At 39.6% G+C, this 18,227-nt stretch overlaps 1 protein-coding gene across 2 annotated transcripts in view; it reads right to left on the bottom strand.

The window, feature by feature from the left end:
* Positions 1–17,357, bottom strand: part of DOCK10 (dedicator of cytokinesis 10) — a 194,932-nt gene extending 177,575 nt beyond the window's left edge. Inside the window, exon 1 of one of the 2 annotated variants that reach the window (XM_023510352.1) lies at positions 17,058–17,357. In XM_023510352.1, the coding sequence (XP_023366120.1) occupies positions 17,058–17,357 (300 nt within the window). The remainder of the gene's footprint in view (positions 1–17,057) is intronic. The other variant, XM_023510353.1, reaches the window with a different exon arrangement.
* Positions 17,358–18,227: the final 870 nt, after the last annotated feature.

Raw genomic sequence — 18,227 nt, 5'->3', positions numbered from 1 at the left:
GGGGGAAAGTCAAAGTTAAGGTGAATTTCTGAAATTCTCCAGTGAAGTTTCCAGCCCATTTTTCTCAAATTACTTTTATAAATAATGAACAGTGAACACTACCAATTGCCTAGGCTTAGATGTAAACCTCTTGGAATAAAATTTAATAAGATTGGTCTTACATGTAGGAAAAGAACGATTTGGCTCTGAAGGTATCTGACTCTCTTTCTTTACAAACAATATTTATTCGATAATGTCTGGAAAGAAAGGCTTGATGTGTAAATAATAGTGGGGTGATTACATAATCACATTCATTGCAGAACAGAGCAAAATAGGGCAGAGAAGGTTCATGAAGGAGGAGGCACTGGAGATGCATGTTTGGAGGTGTGGGGTCCAACTCCATGAGTCTCAGGGACATAAAGACTCCTCGGGCTAGAATCACTGTGCTTTTCCAATTTTTTTAGAAATTTGTATTTTTATAAAAAAGCCATTTTCTGTATATTATATTTTATGAAATGTTTATTTAAAATCTTTCATTTGAAAAGGGAGCTAAAATACATGCTATAGAGTTTTACTGCAGATGAAACTTCTTGTGTGAGTTTTCCCTGGTAAAATTTAGATGAGTGTTTGTGCTTAGATAAAAACAGGTCCTGGAATTTACAGTGAATTATAACCACGATTTCAATGATAAGTCACTATAATAATAAAATATATTTGATAGCCAGTCAAAATTTAATGGGTTGTTCATTTTCTAAATGCAAACAAATCTTTAACATAGCTTGATCTTAAAATAACAAACCTCTTTGAAATGGATTCCACCTTATTCATTAGTAATTCCTTATTGAAGGCTAATTTATGAACCTTAGGAATGGGCCAGAAATAAAATAATGATTTTTCCAAATAGTTTTAAGTACTGGCCTTTAAATATTTCTAAGAAAAGATGATTACTGATCTTGAATGTCATAAAGTTTACATTTTTCTTTTTGGCAATATGCCCTCAAAGTTGCAGAAACCCCCCTGCCCATACACACTTCTTTCCTTTTCCTTTTCCCTCAGCCATTCTGTTTGCAGACAGGGAGAACATCTCTGTTACACAAACCCATATTTCAAAGATACAAGATCAGGAGAGGGAATGATTCAGGATGGCTAAGGATAGAGACGCAGGTTAATGCGATGCCCACGTATTACCCGGGTATTTCTAGTGTGTGTGTCCATAGCAAAAATGCTTCTCCTTGATGGTTTAAGTCAATAGCACCACATCAGATAAGAGAAACTCTTTTGAGGCAAGGCAAGAGCTCTTATTGATCAGCTTTTTAATTACTTTCAAAGATATTAGTAATTAATAGGGTTGATTTTAGAGAACAGTTACATTCTGCATTTGATGATGCACTTTGTCAAAGAACATAATCATTCAACTTTTTATGTGGATAAATAGGCTATTCCATGGGGAGTACTTTAACTTCACATTTTGTGAAAAATTCACAGAGGCTTAGTGATAATCCTGAAAGCGTCCAAATTTCTTGTTGCGTCTGAGAGGGAGAGGCACTGGGCGTGCAGGAAACATAGAGGACGCTGACTGCAGCCATTGGTCTTGGGGACCATTATGGTGAGTTCAGGCATTCCTGGTACCGTTTATGGTGAGATCAATGTCCAGGTTAATCACAGACCCAAAACCGTCTGCACTTAACTTTTCTGTCCTCATCTCTTGGTATGATTCTGTTTATAATCCATAATCTGACCCTTCTTGGATGGACTTTTGTCTTCCTCATCCCTCTACTGAAATCTGAGGGCACTTTCTTTGTGCTTCTCTTGTGAAAATTACCCTTTTTTCTGCCTTAGAAAATATGCACCTAAAACAGGCCCATTGCCTTAATACTGTGACATCTTAGATACACAACTAGTCACCTAATTGCCATTCTGTCCTTTAGAGAGCTAGATTTCAGAACTTGAACAGAGTAGGTGCTGTGCAATTATAATAATTTAATGGCTTAAATTATAATAATTTAACATATTCAACTCAAAAACCTCAAATACTGTTTCCTGAGAATTTATTTGAATGTTTAAAGAAGAAACTTGAATTGTCCCCACTTTTGTAGGAGGGGCTAGCAGGCATCAAGGAAAACGTTTTGTTTTTCTCCTTACAGGATTACTTTCAGGGAAATAAATTATGATTCAATGATGTGTCTCATATAAAAATACTTTCTGAAGAGATATGTTTAAGTGCCAAGCAAAATGCTACATTTGGAAGTTGGAATGTATTATTAATCACATTGCTGTAAATACTATCTATAGCAGAATTGAGCTAATTGATTAACATTACCCTATACAAATGCAAGTAGGCACAACAGACTCTCAGACGCCTTCAGATATTTGGCAAACATTATAAAGTGCTCTGCCTATATATATATATAACGTAGATGATATACAATTCCACTCTCAGCCCTCTTTCCCTTCAAATTGTTTGGAACGACTTTCTGAGGTCTTGCATTTTCTTAATACCCCAACATTACATGGGACTAGAAAAGTGTAGCTGAGTGGTGACCCCAGTTGCAGCCCTCTGTCTCTGCCTTACTCTCACTGTAGGGATAGAACCATACCTGTTAGAACCCTGGCTTCTCTGCCTTAGCAGGCTGTAACACATGCTGTTTTGAATACACAAATAACCATCACCAAATACTATGTGTTCTGTTGAGCTTTACATAATACTGACTTTCTGCTTGTATGCAACTGTAAATTCCACAGTGTAATTCCCAGGGCAACAAAGGGGAGATATGTGCTTTACCATTAATTCCTAGAACTCTTCAGTCTTTACTTTCTCCTTCTGGAAGTCAGTAAGACTGTTACCTCTGACATGGGAATCTTATAACTGATCACATGGTCCTTAAATCTGAATAGTTTTCATGCAACATCCCAGAGAAGAGAAAAATTCTCATTTTAAGATGCAGAAAAAATGCTAAGGGTGACAGAGTGTAATGGTCTATGTAAGTTTCTTTGACTGAGATCTTTGCACTTGTTGGCTTTATGACTGATTATATTTTGCATGTATTGAGGCTGTTAACAAACATGTATAAACCACTCGACACCAGGTCATGCATGTTTATCGCTCATGATATTCAGGTTTCAAAAAGTAGAGGCAGGCTCAGCGCCCGTAACACAGTGGTTACAGTGCCTGCCATATGCACTGAGGCTGGTGGGTTCAAGCCCAGCCCGGGCTAGCTAAACAACAATGACAACTACAACAAAAAAATAGCCGGGTGTTGTGGCAGGTGCCTGTACTCCCAGCTACTTGGGAGGCTGAGGCAAGAGAATCACTTAAGCCCAAGAGTTTGAGGTTGCTGTGAGCTGTGACACTACAGCACCCTACAGAGTGTGACATAGTGTAACTCTGTCTCAAAAAAAACCCAAATTAAATAAATAAAGTAGAGGCTCACATCAGTGATGAAAGAGTCAAGAATTACACACATCTTTGGAAACCCATAGGTCTAAATACTGTCGATGCTCAAAAAACTAAGAGCTCCCATGAAATGATCCTACCCATTGGGCATGGGGCACCAGGATCAAACAGGAAGAGTTCCACCTCCCTCTGGTCTTACTAAGGATTAAGAAACTTCTTACTAAGAAGTTTGCCTTAATATGGCTTGAGGAACTCCACAATAAGTAAAAATTTCAGTTTTTGCGTCCTGATGGGTTGGCGTTGGGTAGGTCATATCCAAAATAACATTTCACAATCAGCCTGAAGTTTCCATTTTATTTGGTGACTATGACAAAAAGTATGTCACATCAGTGACAACAAGAGGCCTCCCTGCCAATTACAGGAGGAAATCAAGGCCCAAACTGGCTCTGTGTCCATGTGGACCCCAACACTGATCATGCTTAATTTTGTTACTAAAAAGACCTTTTCCTGGTGAGTCACATGTGAAGTGTTACGTAAATCTATTCTGTGCAAGAAAAAGCAAACACACCCTACCCATTCGTAGGTATTAATAATGGTGGCCTTCAGGGATCTGAGGAAAGTGTGGGAATCTCTGGAGGAGAATTAAGAAAAATGACCTCAGATATTTTCACTTTTTATCTTGCACCAATACAGAGTATTTCTGTTTTTTTACAGAGCATATACTCCCTTTACAATTTAAAAAAATATGCAAAAGAAAATGGAGAGGCCTTATCCTGTCTTGGTTTTTTATACTTCTGCAACCGTGGTTCTTCAATGCCTATTTATGGTGTGTTTTGGGAAAACATCTAAATGGAAATCACCAGCTGAATTTTGAAGTCAGATATCTGAATCTAAACTTCTGAATGTGGAGTGAGGTAACCACTGGGAAAACAAAACAACGCTAAATTAGAACCGTGATTAGGCACGTGAAGGGAAGTCCTTGCTGGGAAATCAAGGGCGTGTGAAGATGTTAAGGAGAAAGCCCCGGGAAAATGGGAAAATGATACGCTCAGTGTTTGTGCCGACGGAAATAATTCCCACGTGGTATTTAAAAAAGAGCGCCAGAAAATAACCGCTGGGAGCTCAGAACAGCTTAAGCTTTTGATTCATAAAACCACAGGGAATATGAATTTAAGCAGGAGAAAATCCCAGGCCAGGCGGGAGCTGGAGTTGAGGGAGCACTTCTCTGCCAGGAGGAGTTTTTCAGGGCAGGTGTGAGCGCTGCGCTCAACCCCACCCAGCTGCTCTCATCTGGAACCCCCCACCCCAACCCCCATTCCTGATTTCTCAAGTATGATGGGACCGTGCTTCTTTTCATCCACTTGGCATTGAGCATTTGGTATTTGGAATTCTCTATAAAATGGTGATAATCTGGTATTTACCACCACACGGTGAGTGATTACACGAGATGGTATCTCCTAGGATTTCTAAATTCTAAATCCAAAATTTTGCTTCCACTGCCTTTACCTTCTGAGGGCTCTAAAATTGGCTAACGAGGGTGGGAGATTACTTTTTCCAAACGTACTCTGTTAAAACTCTGTTTAGCAGCTTATGAATGTACTATCATAGTCAAGTCTTTATCCCACTCCACAGCTACTTGGTATGTGCACAAGGCAACATTTGTGGTGCATGTATGGATGTAAACGGGACTGAATATTTAAAAGCAACACAAGGTTTGAAGGTTTCTTTAATTGCTGCAAAACAAGCAACCACAGAAAGAGAGATCCATGCGCATAGAACTATCGCACAAACGTCAGCCCAACAGACACTGGAACTCACAGAAGGGCTTTCCCAATGCAGGCAGTGAGGGCTGCAGAGAAGCACAGCGTCTTTTCTGAACCCCAGGAAAAAGCTGTCTGGACCCCAGGAAAAAGCTCTACTTCTTGGTGGTCTCAGTTTGAGATTGGGCTCTTTGTTTTGCCAAGGAAAATTTTAAAATGTGCAATTGTGTGAAAAATGTGAAAGAGCCATGATCCTCTGTCAAATGGCAGTAACAGATTTCTCTGGTACAGTTCACTGAGTAGCGATGACATCACTCCACAGGCCCCTTTCTCCTTTGTCTCTCCATCCTTGACAAAGTCATCTCAAGTCTTGAAGGCCTTTAATGACCCCAATCACATCTGTAGCAAAATGCCCTTTCCCTAAGAACAGACAGGAAAAGCTTCTGAAGGTGAAGCTAGGTACTTCCAAAGGACCTTACTGTTTTGTGATGAATTTATAATTTCTTTTTTGTTATAGCTGTGCAAAAAAAAGTCATATTTGCACTTTGCGTCCTCACTTCTTTGCAAACCCACTTTCGGGACTGTTCACTGGTTCCTTTGCCTGTCAGTCTTTGACAAAAGCCTCCGATGTCTTAGCCCCAGAAGATGCCGAGACTGCCCTGGATCCCTTAATCACAGATTTTCCATGCTTCACTCAACTTTCAGAGCTATGCCAAAGAAATTGGTGCATGCAATCTTTATCTCAAAAGCCATCAGCATTCTTCTTCAATAGCATGGATAAAAATGGGACCAAATACAGTAGCCACTGTGAAAGAATAGACATCCTTAAGGAAGTAAAGCCCAGAGTGGAGGAATGATAGAGACTGAAATGTCACATTGTTTTAGGGTGGTGCAAAAGCAGAGTGGCTTTAAAGCAAACCATAGTAAGTCCTCTGTAACAACCACAGGCCGCTTTGGTTTCACACTTCAGTTCTCGCCCTGCTCAGCGAGTCCCTTCCTTGCCCACTCTCTCTTCATCCTTGGTCCTTGTCTCTGCCTGTTGGTCCACTCCGTGGCATTCTTCCAACAGCTTTCAGTTGGGCCATGTCTGATTCACTTGGGCTTTTTCACTGCGTCCCTTTTTGGAATAACATTGGTTTACTAGCTGAATCTCCTACTTCATATTCTAGTTTCCTTATCAGTGGAAAACTGAGGCACAGCCATGTGTACCAAAATGTGTCCTTAAAATTAACCCGGAATAATGAACACAGTATGTTTTTGCTTATAGAAGTCTTTACTGTAATTTTGTGATGCGGGTGGGTGGCAGGGGTTTTTGTTTATTTTATGGATAAAAAGGAAATGTGATCTTGAATGAGGAAAGAGCTGTATGCTCTTCCTCAGTTTCCCTTGAGGTCAGCAACTGCATTGTGAGGAATCACTACCAGGCTGTAAATCAGGACACTGAGGTTCAGAGAACTCAAGGAACTATTCCAAAGTCCTATATTTCTCCAGTGGCACAACAAGCTTGATAGCCATACTTAGGTTATGTCATTATACCATTCTGTTTCTGTTACAGAATGGCATTTGGAATTCAGAGTTCTGTAAACTGACAGAGATGTCTGTTCTGAAAATGAATGCTTCCATCTGATGAGATTCCGATAAGGTGATTCCCCCCACTTTGTTGCATCTGTCACGGGACCCACGGCACCCCCGTACTTGCATCTGCACCTCTGCAGATCTGCTTTCTCATTGGTTACCTTACAAATTAACTTGCACTCACTATCTTTGTGTTTAAACCTTAAAGAAAAAATCAAGAAAGTAGTTTGAAGCCAGAGTCTTTTTTAAAAATAAAATGATGGGATTGGCTTTGATCTCTAAATGGATTTATTCCTCTAAGAAAATGAGAACCAGAATGATGTGCTATGCTGTGGACAGGATTATTTTGCAGTTAGCCTCTGGATAGTTTCAGTAGGATTGGGCACAGGCTTTGAAACTGACTCATTACCTCTGGATTAAGAGAAGGGAATTGACTGCAGGTAAGAAGAGTGTGGTTCTCATCACTTTGAGATATATCAGTTTGTGGCTTGGGCCCTGGATTTTGCCTTTCAAAGAGATAATTGGTTTATATAATCCCAAATTCTTAACATTTTGTGGCTTTACGTAATCTATATTGACAACTATGTATTTCAAAGAAAAACACCAAACACCCTACAATACTGGATGGCTCTTGAACAGATAAATGCCACCGCAAGGTATCCTGGGCCTGAGTCAACAGAGACAGGGATGGCAGGAAGGTACAGTGGAGAGGGGGCACCCTCAGGTGTCCATGGAGGAGGAGAGGGGAGTGGAGTGGGACAGATGGGTGTGGCCATGTTACAGGAGGGGAGGGGAAGCCATTGAAATGAGAAGTGGGTGTGGCAGCTGGAGAGGAGGTAGGTGGAGGGGAGGTGGGGGCCAGCTTGGCTGCTCTGCAGCAGGGAAGGGAGGTGGGTGCAGGGAAGGAGGTGGGTGTGGCTGGGCTGCAGGGAGGTTGGCAGGTAGAGGTTTGCCAAGACCCACACTGGATGGGTAACTTTGGATAAATGTACTAACTGCTGTACCTGCTCTGTGCAATTCAGCAGCCACTAGCCATAGGTGGTTATTAAACATTTGAAATGTGGTTAGTGTGACCAAGGAACTAAGCTTTTAAGTTTGTTTTATTTCAGTTCATTTTTATTTAACTTTAAGAACCAGTTCTTGAAAAATATTTAACAAGTTTTGGAAAAACTTAGGTATGTGAATTTACTCTTTCAAGTACAAATTTTATAAAATCTAAATATCAAACAGATATTTGTGATTAAAAACTTATGGAGGGGGTCTGGAGGGTTATGCTGTAGCGCACACCTCTGGGGGGTAGGACACAATTATAAGAGAGACTTTAGCTAACAAATGTAAACAGTGTAACCTAATTCTTTGTGCCCTCAATGAATCTGAAACCATAAAATAAAATGTTAATAAAAAAACTTAGCGTCCAAATTGAAATGTGTTGTAAGTATAGATGCCCATGGAATGTTGCAGATGTGGTATTAAAAAAAGAATGTGAAATACTGTATCTTAATCATTTTGATATTGATTACATTGCCAAAATGATAATAGCTGGGATGCATACAGGGTTAGGTAAAATATATTATTAAAAGTTAATTACACCTTTTCCTTAACCTTTTAAAAGTATGGCTTCTAGAAAGTTTAAAATCACATCTGTGACTTAGATTATATTTCGGTTGGTCAAAGCTTCTCTGTATGGTTTAATTTTTTTCCTCAGTGACATGGGAATAAGCCTAGCAATTTCTCCCAGTGGTGGTTGTGGTAACAAAAGATACCCATGCAAAGTTCTTAGCAAAGTGCCTGCTAAGTCGCTGGGAGCGCTCACTAAAGAGCTATTATTTTTTCGACATTATTTCCATCTTTACTTTCTCCAACTTATAAAGCAGAATTTTAAGATAATCGGTGGGTTACTCAATCAGCTCTCATAAAGTGTATGAAAGCAAAAAAAGGGATTAAACAGAGACACCTCTGTCAGGAGGGCTGATGATTTATAAAACAAATCCATTTTCTTCCCACCTCACAGATTCCTACTTTATATGTTTATGGCCCATAAGATGTGGCTTACCTGGTTCATACGTCAGACCTTTTATTGAGTACCTATTTCTAGAGGAATTGATATTCCGTAATTTTGAATTCTTAAGTTTCTTCATGGTTACAAACCTGTGAAAATCTACTCACGTCAGAAAACACTGAAATAACTTTAAAGCTATGTAAGTTTTAAAAGGTCAAATAGAGATAAGTAAGATACAATTAATTCTCCATCTCTAAATTAATAATTTCAATGGTATCTACTGAATTTAAAATACATTCCCCCTCTCTCATCTGATTTTCTACTTTATTGCTGCAGTGGTTTTAAATTTTAAATGTTTCTTTAATATTTTGTATATTTTTCCTTTGTTGCTTATATTTTCTAAATCTGGCATAATTTGAAGAACTGAAAAGATGTGTTATTCCTTTAATAGACTATGAAAAGAAAACACGAAGACACTAAAAGTTAAATTTCAGAAGATTGGAAATCAGTGGATAACACAGAAAAGAAGCTCAAATGAACTTTTCGAATAATCTTTTTGTGTCAATAAGAACCCCTGAATTTCCACTTCCCCAATATTCTATGAGGCATAAACTAAGTTTCTATTTAGCAGTTCAATTCCTTTCCCTAAACTGTTTATGGTAAATTAAATTTGTACATTTTCATAATTTCAACAAGACAACAAAATCAATAATAATATCAATAGCTAAAACTTAGTGCATTGTTACCAAGTGCCGGCCACTATTACAGGTCGCTTACTTCTATTTACCTATTGAAACCTTAAAATAACCCTACAAGATACTGCGGTGGGCAGAATAGTCGTCCTTTGACAATGTGTATAGCCTAATCCCCAGAAACGGTGCCTATGTTATTTACACGGCAAGGGTGAATTAAGATTCTAGATGAAATTAATGTTACTAATCAGCTAACCTGGAGACAAGAAGACTATCCCAAACCCTCCAAGGGCCCACTGCAATCCCCAGGGTTCTTACAAAGGAGGACGGTATCACGCCTGTAATCCTAGCACTCTGGGAGGCGGAGGCACGTGGATTTCTTGATCTCAGGAGTTCAAGACTAGCCCAAGCAAGAGTGAGACCCTGTCTCCACTAAAAATAGAAAAAACCTAGGTGGGCATGGTGGCACACTCATGGAGTTCCAGCTACTCAGGAGGGGGAGGCAAGAGGGTCGCTTGAACCCAGGAGTTTGAGGTTGCTGTGAGCTATGATACCACAGCACTCTACCCATGGTGAAAGAGTGAAACTCAGTCTCAAAAATATAAAAATTTAAAAAAAGAGAGAAAGAGAGAGAGAGGTAAAAGAATCACATTCAGAAAAACGTTTGAAGATGCCACACTGTTGGCTTTGAAAGTGAAATAGGGCTACAAACCAAGGGATGTGAACGGCCTATAGAAGCTGGAAAGCCAAGAAAACCAATTCTCCCCTGGAGCCTTGGTAAAGAAATGCAGTTCTGCCAATTTAGTCCATGGGGTCCACTTTGGATTTCTAACCTCCGGAAATGTAAGATAATAAATGGGTGTTATTTGAACTGTAAAATAATATGCATGTTGTTTAAAATTAAGCTTGTAGCCATTTGTTACAGCAGCAGCAGGAAACTGATACAAATATGTATCGTCATTATTCTCATTGCACACACAGGGAGCCAAGGCATAGAACTATGAATAATTGACCCAGAGGTTGCACAGCCAGCAAGGGCTTTGCCAGGGACTCAGACCAGCACACTCTCACTGTTAACATGGGCAACACAATAAAAATCAGGACTGGCACGTGGCATTTCGTCACGTGTTTTTTGTCCCAAGTGTGGTTCTCTTTCTTCTTAGCGCCTATTCATTCCTTGGGTCTCAACTCCATTGCCACTGCCCCAGGGTAGGCCTTCCCTGACGGCTTTGATGGTGCCGGATGCTCAGTGGACGCAGTGAGAAGGTAGAACATGCCTCCCAGCAAGGCACTTATCATGATTGTAATTTTACATTTGCCTGAGTTCTGCCTCCTAACTATAAACTGCAGGAGAGTGGGGCAGAGGCTAGCGGCCTCGGTGCTTGTCAAATGCAAGATGCTGTCTCTAGCTGTCTACTGAATTTCTTTTGTTTAGACAATCTAACTATGGAGATTCCCTGCACACATATTGAATTTGTTGGGCATGGTATTAAGAAACAAAACACATTCTAGTAGAATAAAGTAGATTTAGGGAAACGAATTTGAAAAAAATTCTAAACTTTAGTCCCTAAGTAAAGTGGGTCCATGAAAATGAAATCTGAGAGAATGAAACAACTATCCAGAAGACACTTGTTGAAGCACATCGGGAATACTGAATTTATATTTGGTTTGCCAAAAGATACATTTTATCCTCAATTTCACAAGGCATTATTATATTGAAGCCTGGTGTTTGGGGATAATCCTAAAACCCACTCTTCTAGAAAGCAAAAAAACAAAAAAGAACAAACAAAAATAAGCATAACACGTTTCTATATGTTCAAGTCCATATGTTTCCTTTTCTCTCTCTCTCTCTCTCTCTCTCTCTCTCTTTTGAGACAGGGTCTTGCTCTGTTGCCCAGGCTGGAGTGCAGTGGTGAGATCACAGCTCACTGTAACCTTGAACTCCTGAACTTAAGTCATCCCCCTGCCTTAGTCTGCCATGTTGTTAGGACTAGAGATGTACACCAATGTGGCTGCCTAATTTTTGATTTTTTTTTTTTTGGTAGAGATGGGATCTGGCTATTCTGCCCAGGAATCCATACTTTTTCTAGCCATATGCTATATGTTTTTACTTGGTAATATAACCTTTTTTATCTTCATACTGTGGCCTGACCCAGAACACTTGTATTTACTAAAGGTAGAATGTCCTACGTATCTTTTCATACATACCTATCTGTATCAATATCTGTATATAGTTGAGTTGGCTCATTGTATTGAGGGTATATTTCTATTACCCCTTGACATACACAATACCTGATGTTCTGCTTTATCACTGCGTTGGTTTTATATTTTAGACTTCTTTTTTGATTTTGTTTTTTTCTTTGTTGCTTATCCTTTATAAATTTAGTATAATTTTGAGAATTAAAAAGATACAAGATTATCTGCATGAGATGATACAGGATGTAATTTGAGTTTAGTAAGCCTTTTCCTGGAAGATTTATGTTGCTAATTCCTAAGCTTCCGATCACATTCAATTAAATCTTAGACCCAGAGAGAAGCCATTCAATTCATTTGTCCATTTTCTGTGGCACCAGGATTCAGATCAAAACTAGTCTGCAAGGAAAAATATTCTCCGTGCTTTTACGCTTATAACTTTGACTCAAACTCCACAAAGACATTCATACTCCCATAATATTCTAAAATTAAGAAAAGCAAAACAGTTCCCTTTGTGGTTGTAGCCACATCATTCACAGGACAGGGTCAGTAAATATTTTCTATTAATGATCAGAATTTTAGGGTTAATGGCCTATATCTATGCTCTCTGCATCTTTCTCTTACCTATCTCCCTCCTTTTTTTTTTTTATACAACTTTTAAACTGTGAAAATAATTCTTAGTTTGGTGGCTATAGAGATGCAGGGGGATTTTGACCCACACATTGTAGAGTTCATCAGAGAACTGGACTTCGCCAATTCTAGAGCACTAAGGGATGACGGGTAATGCAAGCCTTAGGGCAGTAACTACAATCCCTTACTCTGAAATACTGTTTCTCAGTAAGTGAACATCTGTGACTCCCCCAAGAGAGTTCATTTCTCTGACTTAACCACAATTTGGGGCTATTGTTAATTTCCCGTTGTTGACCACAATTCAAGACAAAGCCATATTTGGCTTGCTGTATACACTAGATCTTTGGCAGGCCCCAATTTAAAATGTATGGTTTTTACTATTTCAGAGACATCTGCAAACATTCGTGAATTAAAATAACTTTTCCCTGTTGAGTTGAGACCTGAGAATCTGGTGTGAGGGAACTGGTCGTACAATCAGAGTGAGACCCTCAACATGACCAAGATTTGCCTTTTTTCTCCTGTTGCGCCACCTCTAACCTCCAGACAAGCACTCTTTTGTTGGGGTGCGGTGGAGAAAAAGACTTTAAAAAGAAGTAACTTTTGGAATAAATGACATAAGAAATGATAGCCATTAACCAGAAATAGAAGATCTACATAGATTAATTTAGATAGCATTTGAGACCTTTAACAAAATATGATGTAAAAGAAGTAAGAAAACATTTATACAAAGGTAGTTGTTAATTCTCCCACTAGAATAAGAACCTGGAAGGAGTTTCTTCACTTTTTTCCCAGTTAAACTTGACTGCATTTTAATCGTCCATTGTAATGGACTCAGATGTTGGGAGTCTGCATCTCTTGCAAATGCCAGGGCCTGCAGCAGTTAACACTGATGTGCAGCAGTCTGTCCTCTTGGACTACAGAGTTAGACTCCACTCACGTCAGCCTGAAGCTTATCTCTGCATGAAGACTCAGAACCTGGGCGGCAGGAATGAGGACTCTTTGATAGAACTTTCCACATGAATTCTTTAGTTCTAAAGCCTTCTGAAGAATATCGACACTCAAACCCTTACATTTATCTAGGCAGCTTTCTTCATCCTAAACATACTCCTGGACATTTCAATTAAGAGTTTAGTGGGCACCTGAGTTTTTCATCTTGGTGTCAACTGCTTAATAATATCAAATAATGTAACAGGTACCTGTTCAGCTTCTAATATGTAAAAAGTACTGTGCAGGGCACGACTGTAGGAGAAAGCAGACTTAATTCCTACCTGTGGGAGTTTCCCTTCTACCACTGAGATTAATATATATATATAATACACACACACATATATATATATAAAATATATATATATGAATAGTAAAGTAAATAAACATCTAAAAGTTCAATTAAACAGTCAAGCTATGCTAGAAGGCAATGGATGATTAAGTTTCAAATGGATTTACACACCATAAGTATTGTAGGATATTAGAAGAGAGAGATCATTTATTCATTCATCAATCATTTTGGTATTTACATTGGGCCAGGTTTTACGCCTCCTTATGTAGTCTGTTAAAACTCTAGATTCACATATGTGACTTCTCATTTGACAGGCCTTTACCTATACATCTATCTCCACGTGTAGACCTAACCAGCATTTCAAACCCAACATCTGTACAGAGTGAGCTTAGATTCTCTCTCCAAACTTTCTCCTCCTGCCATCTTCCCCATCTGGATGATATCTTTGTCTTTCTGGCTATAAAAAAAGCACAGTCAACCCCCACTCCTTTCTTCTTATCATGCATTATGTTCAATTCATAAGTAAGCCCTATTGGCTATACTTTTGAATCTATCCAGAATCCAGACACTTCTAGCAACCTCAACCACCAGCAGCCAGGTCTTTCAGTGGGATCCCACAGTAGCTCCCTGGTTAACGGTCTTCCTGCTCTGACGTGTGATTCTCCACATCCTTAGATCCTCTATATTAAGAAGCTTGTAGTTAATATGGTACTTGCTATTCACCAGGCACTGTTCTAAGCTCTTGCTGTGTGTTAACTTATCGAATTCTCACAATATCCCCTCATGGAAGGTACTGTCACTCTCTGCACTTAACCTCTGTGCCTGCTCCTCCAGCAGCTTCCTTTCTTACTCTTGGACAAAACCCCTGTCCTCTCCATAGCTGTGAAGCCGAGCACGATCTGTCCCCCACTACCTCCCTATTCTCACCATCTACTCCCCTTCCCTCAGCTCACCCAGACCACCCTGGCCTCTTAGCTGTTCCCCAGACATCTCAGGCTCTTCTCATTAGTGGACCATGTACCATGGCCAATGGTCTAAGACATTTTCCAGATGAAAGTCTCATGGCTTGCTCGCTCCCTCACTTCCTTTAGGTCTTTTCTTGAATTTCAGTTTCCAGGTAGAATTTTTCTGATGACTCTATTGAATGTGCTGCTAAAATGCTAAAACATCTAAACACTTAATATATATACTTTACTTCATTGAACCCACACAAGAGCTCTGGGTTGATGGAATTAGGATCTCCATTCTACAGATGGGGAAAAGAGACACAGAGATGATAAACAGCACGCCCAGGGTCACACAGCTCAGTGAGAAAGTCAGGATTCCAACCCACACTCTCAGGCTCCAGAGTCTATGATCTTTTACAAAACAAATCAGTATACAAAATCTAGTGACTAATGGGCAATAGGAAGGTGAGTAAAAAAAAAAAAATTATTCAGAAGCTTAGAACAAGATTGAGAAGATGATTAGCAAATACAAGAACAGGTTGAAGGAGAAGGGGAGGAGTTTACACTATCATCTTCCAGCGCCATAATTCTCATAGTGCTATCCAAGGCACTCCTTCATCAGAGTCCCTGGGGCTGTTTGCTTTAGCAGATGAGTGCAGATTCCTGTGCTCTACTCCACACATTCTCATATCATATTTCGGGCCAGGAGCTCAAGAATCTGCAGGAGTAACTCCTGGATGATTCTGAAACACACTAGAATTTCAAACCATCATCTTGTAAGACAGGAACTATTTTCATTGACTTAAGTTTGTACTCTATGCATCACAACTCTAATACAGCATTTCCATGACAACAAGACTTGCAAAATGTATTAATGCCTTATACCTGCAGCCTAGAGCAGGGCTCTTTGAAGGTTTTGTTCCTTGGTGGGTCCAGGTACTCGGAACTGGTGTGTGCCTGGCCCACAGTGGGCCTGCAATAAATAATTACTGAATATATGAACTTTGACCCCAGAGGAAATTTTCAAAATTCACAGTTGACTCTGTGTGAACATATTTTACATGAAGCAGTCTAAGATTTCCTCAGACTTCTTATAAAAATTAGGTTGATCAGTTTCATCTTTATTTCCTTTGAAGTGTGAACACTTCTGGAAAGTACACTGGTCTCAGGGTGATTTGAGGTGCTGGCATTGAGTAGCTGTGAGATGATAAGAAGGTCAATGTTCCTGACCCTCTATTTTCTTCATCAGTAAATTCTTTATCACCCCATTTAATGTCAATAAAAATACTGTATAAATCCAAAGGATTCTTGAAAAAATAAGAAATTTCATTAGGTGAATAGCTTTTTAATTTCTTAGTTATTTTGAAGTACACTTTTGGGGGGGGGCAGGGAAATTTTTAGCTGCAAAATTATATATCCTAACTATAAAAATTAGAAAAGAAATGCCTGTTCTAATGACTAATGTGGCAGGGTAGTATATATAGCTATAGAATGTGTTCATGTTATAAATCAGAGTTAACCTTGAAAAAGGACGTTCTCTGACTCTTGAGCTTTCTCAAGTTCTTTAAAATTTATTTTGTGAAAACTTACAGTCGGAAATTTCTCTTAGTTAATGTTTCCTCTTAGAGATCATCAGAGCCCACCAGTTCAAGGACAATACTGCTTTTTGAAAATCAAGTATTGATTTGCTGAAGAAATTGGTGCAAAATGTCAGAGCCACTGTCCTATTCTGTCACTTAGAGGCAGAGCCCAAGCCAAGTGACTTTCACTTAGAAACTTTTAGTGTAACAGGTATTTTTCATTCATTATTTACTACATCCTTGATATCTGAACACTGGAATCTAAGAGAAAAATGTCGATTGTGCTGAAGCCACCCAGACTTTAAGACCTTTGGAAACTTTAGTGTATCACCTATACCCTAACAAGGGATTTCAGTGACTAAGCACATCTCAGCTTAAACCTGAAGTAAGGAAAAACACTATCCTCTAATCTATTCTTGCTGATCAAACAGATACCCAGAAAAGAAGCAACCTTGTCTATTACAATTAAAGTGCATATAAAAATGTAATTTGACAAATGGCAAGAAACAGCTTTCTAATGAAAACACCACACATTCCTCAAGTTACTTTATTCTGATTTTAAGTTAAGTTCTCTGCAAAGGCATTTCCATTGCAGAGTCAGAAATAAGAGCCCCGAGTACCTTGCCGTTAGAGATGTCACTGCCAGCATCTGTACAACTTGATTGTGTACATGTGACAGAGAAGTTCGTGTTTGGGGCTCTTTTCTCAAATTACAGTTACGAAATAAAATCCGTTTAATTCAATCAAACTCCAAAATGCTTTGTCTTTTTGTCTGCATGCAAGTTAATAACAGCATACAAACCATTAGGCAGAAGAGAATTTCTAATAAACCAGTAAACTGCACATTTTCAGGAAAGACTTAAGAGGAAGAAAATCTGTGTTTTGAAGGATAGAAATAGTTCTGAACATTTTCCTCCAAGAGTATAGCAGAGTGGTAAACATTAGGTCGCACATGTCTTTATCCAAAGCTAAACACCAGAACCTTTAAATCACAACCTCTCTGTGATAACAGTTCAACCACGGATACCATACCATTATGATGAGGGTTCGGGGTCTACTCATTTCATCGTCACTTTCCAGAGGCACAATTTCGTGGGATGGTTCCTCTTGGCGTCCTCTACAAATGTGTGGACAGCTCCTCTGGACCACAGAACGAAAAGCTTGAAGCAGAACAATGCTGGCAGTGCAGCCCATCGCTGCATCCTGGAGCCCACAAAATAACTTCTGTGTTGATGCTATGTTTGACAAACAGTGGCTCCTTGTCCCTGAAAGCAGCCCACACTGCAGCTGCAGCCAGCTCACTCTCCAATCACTTCCTTGAGCTCTGATCATCTGATCAAGGCCAAATAGCTTGGATGCAGAGCTGGGGAAGATCTGATCCACGGAAACTGAACACACTCAGGAATATTAGAGCAGTTTGCCCAGAGAGTATTTCTCAATTCGTTTTGAGAGCGTGTTTCCTGCTCATTACAACGATGCTCTTCGATCCCTCTTTCGGAGGTCAGAATAAATGTATCCTTCCTGCCCAGCCACACAGATAAATTTCTCTTTTCTCGAATTAAACCAGCTGAAAACTTGACTTCACATTGACAATTTTTCCTGAGGCAAATGAGCATCATACAGAGAGTGGAAATGATTGCTTTTTAAAAAATGTAAACATATCCCGAAGGAATTTTTGTTGGACATCTCACTATGTGATTGGGTTTTGACTTTTTCCTAGCTCCTAAGTTCCAGAAATGAAATCGGCTCATCTGAGATGCAGAGAACACTGAATCAGGACGACTAACCCAACCCGCGTGAGCACACCAGCGTTCACTGCACTTTCCTTTCAATGGTATGCTTGTTCTGTTCCCACACATACAGTTCTGCAGCCTAATACATTTTTGTATTTACATAGGAGGCTGCTGGGCTGAAAATATCCCTGATACCGAGGTCAGTCCGCAAGCTCCGCCAGCCTGACCTCTTGGAAAAAGCAGCTGCCAAAGCATTTTAACATGCTCCCACTAAGAAGCCAAGCCTTCAGAGAGGGCTGTGCGGTCTTTGGTAGTTACAAGTCTAGTATTCTTTGACTCCTGGGAGACTAGTCACTTAGGAAGGAACCAGAGAGAGTTGCCTAGAAATCACGTGACCCATCTGGAATGGCCTCAAGGTCTAATGGTATGCTGAAAGAGAATAGGACAACAGGGGATGCTTGCACTAAAA

The sequence above is a fragment of the Otolemur garnettii genome, unplaced genomic scaffold (genome assembly GCF_000181295.1).
Source record: "Otolemur garnettii isolate 467f Iridium unplaced genomic scaffold, OtoGar3 scaffold00013, whole genome shotgun sequence".
Lineage (NCBI taxonomy): Eukaryota > Metazoa > Chordata > Mammalia > Primates > Galagidae > Otolemur > Otolemur garnettii.
The sequence above is the reverse complement of the archived record's forward strand: the minus strand, read 5'-3'. Positions and strand labels throughout refer to the sequence as shown.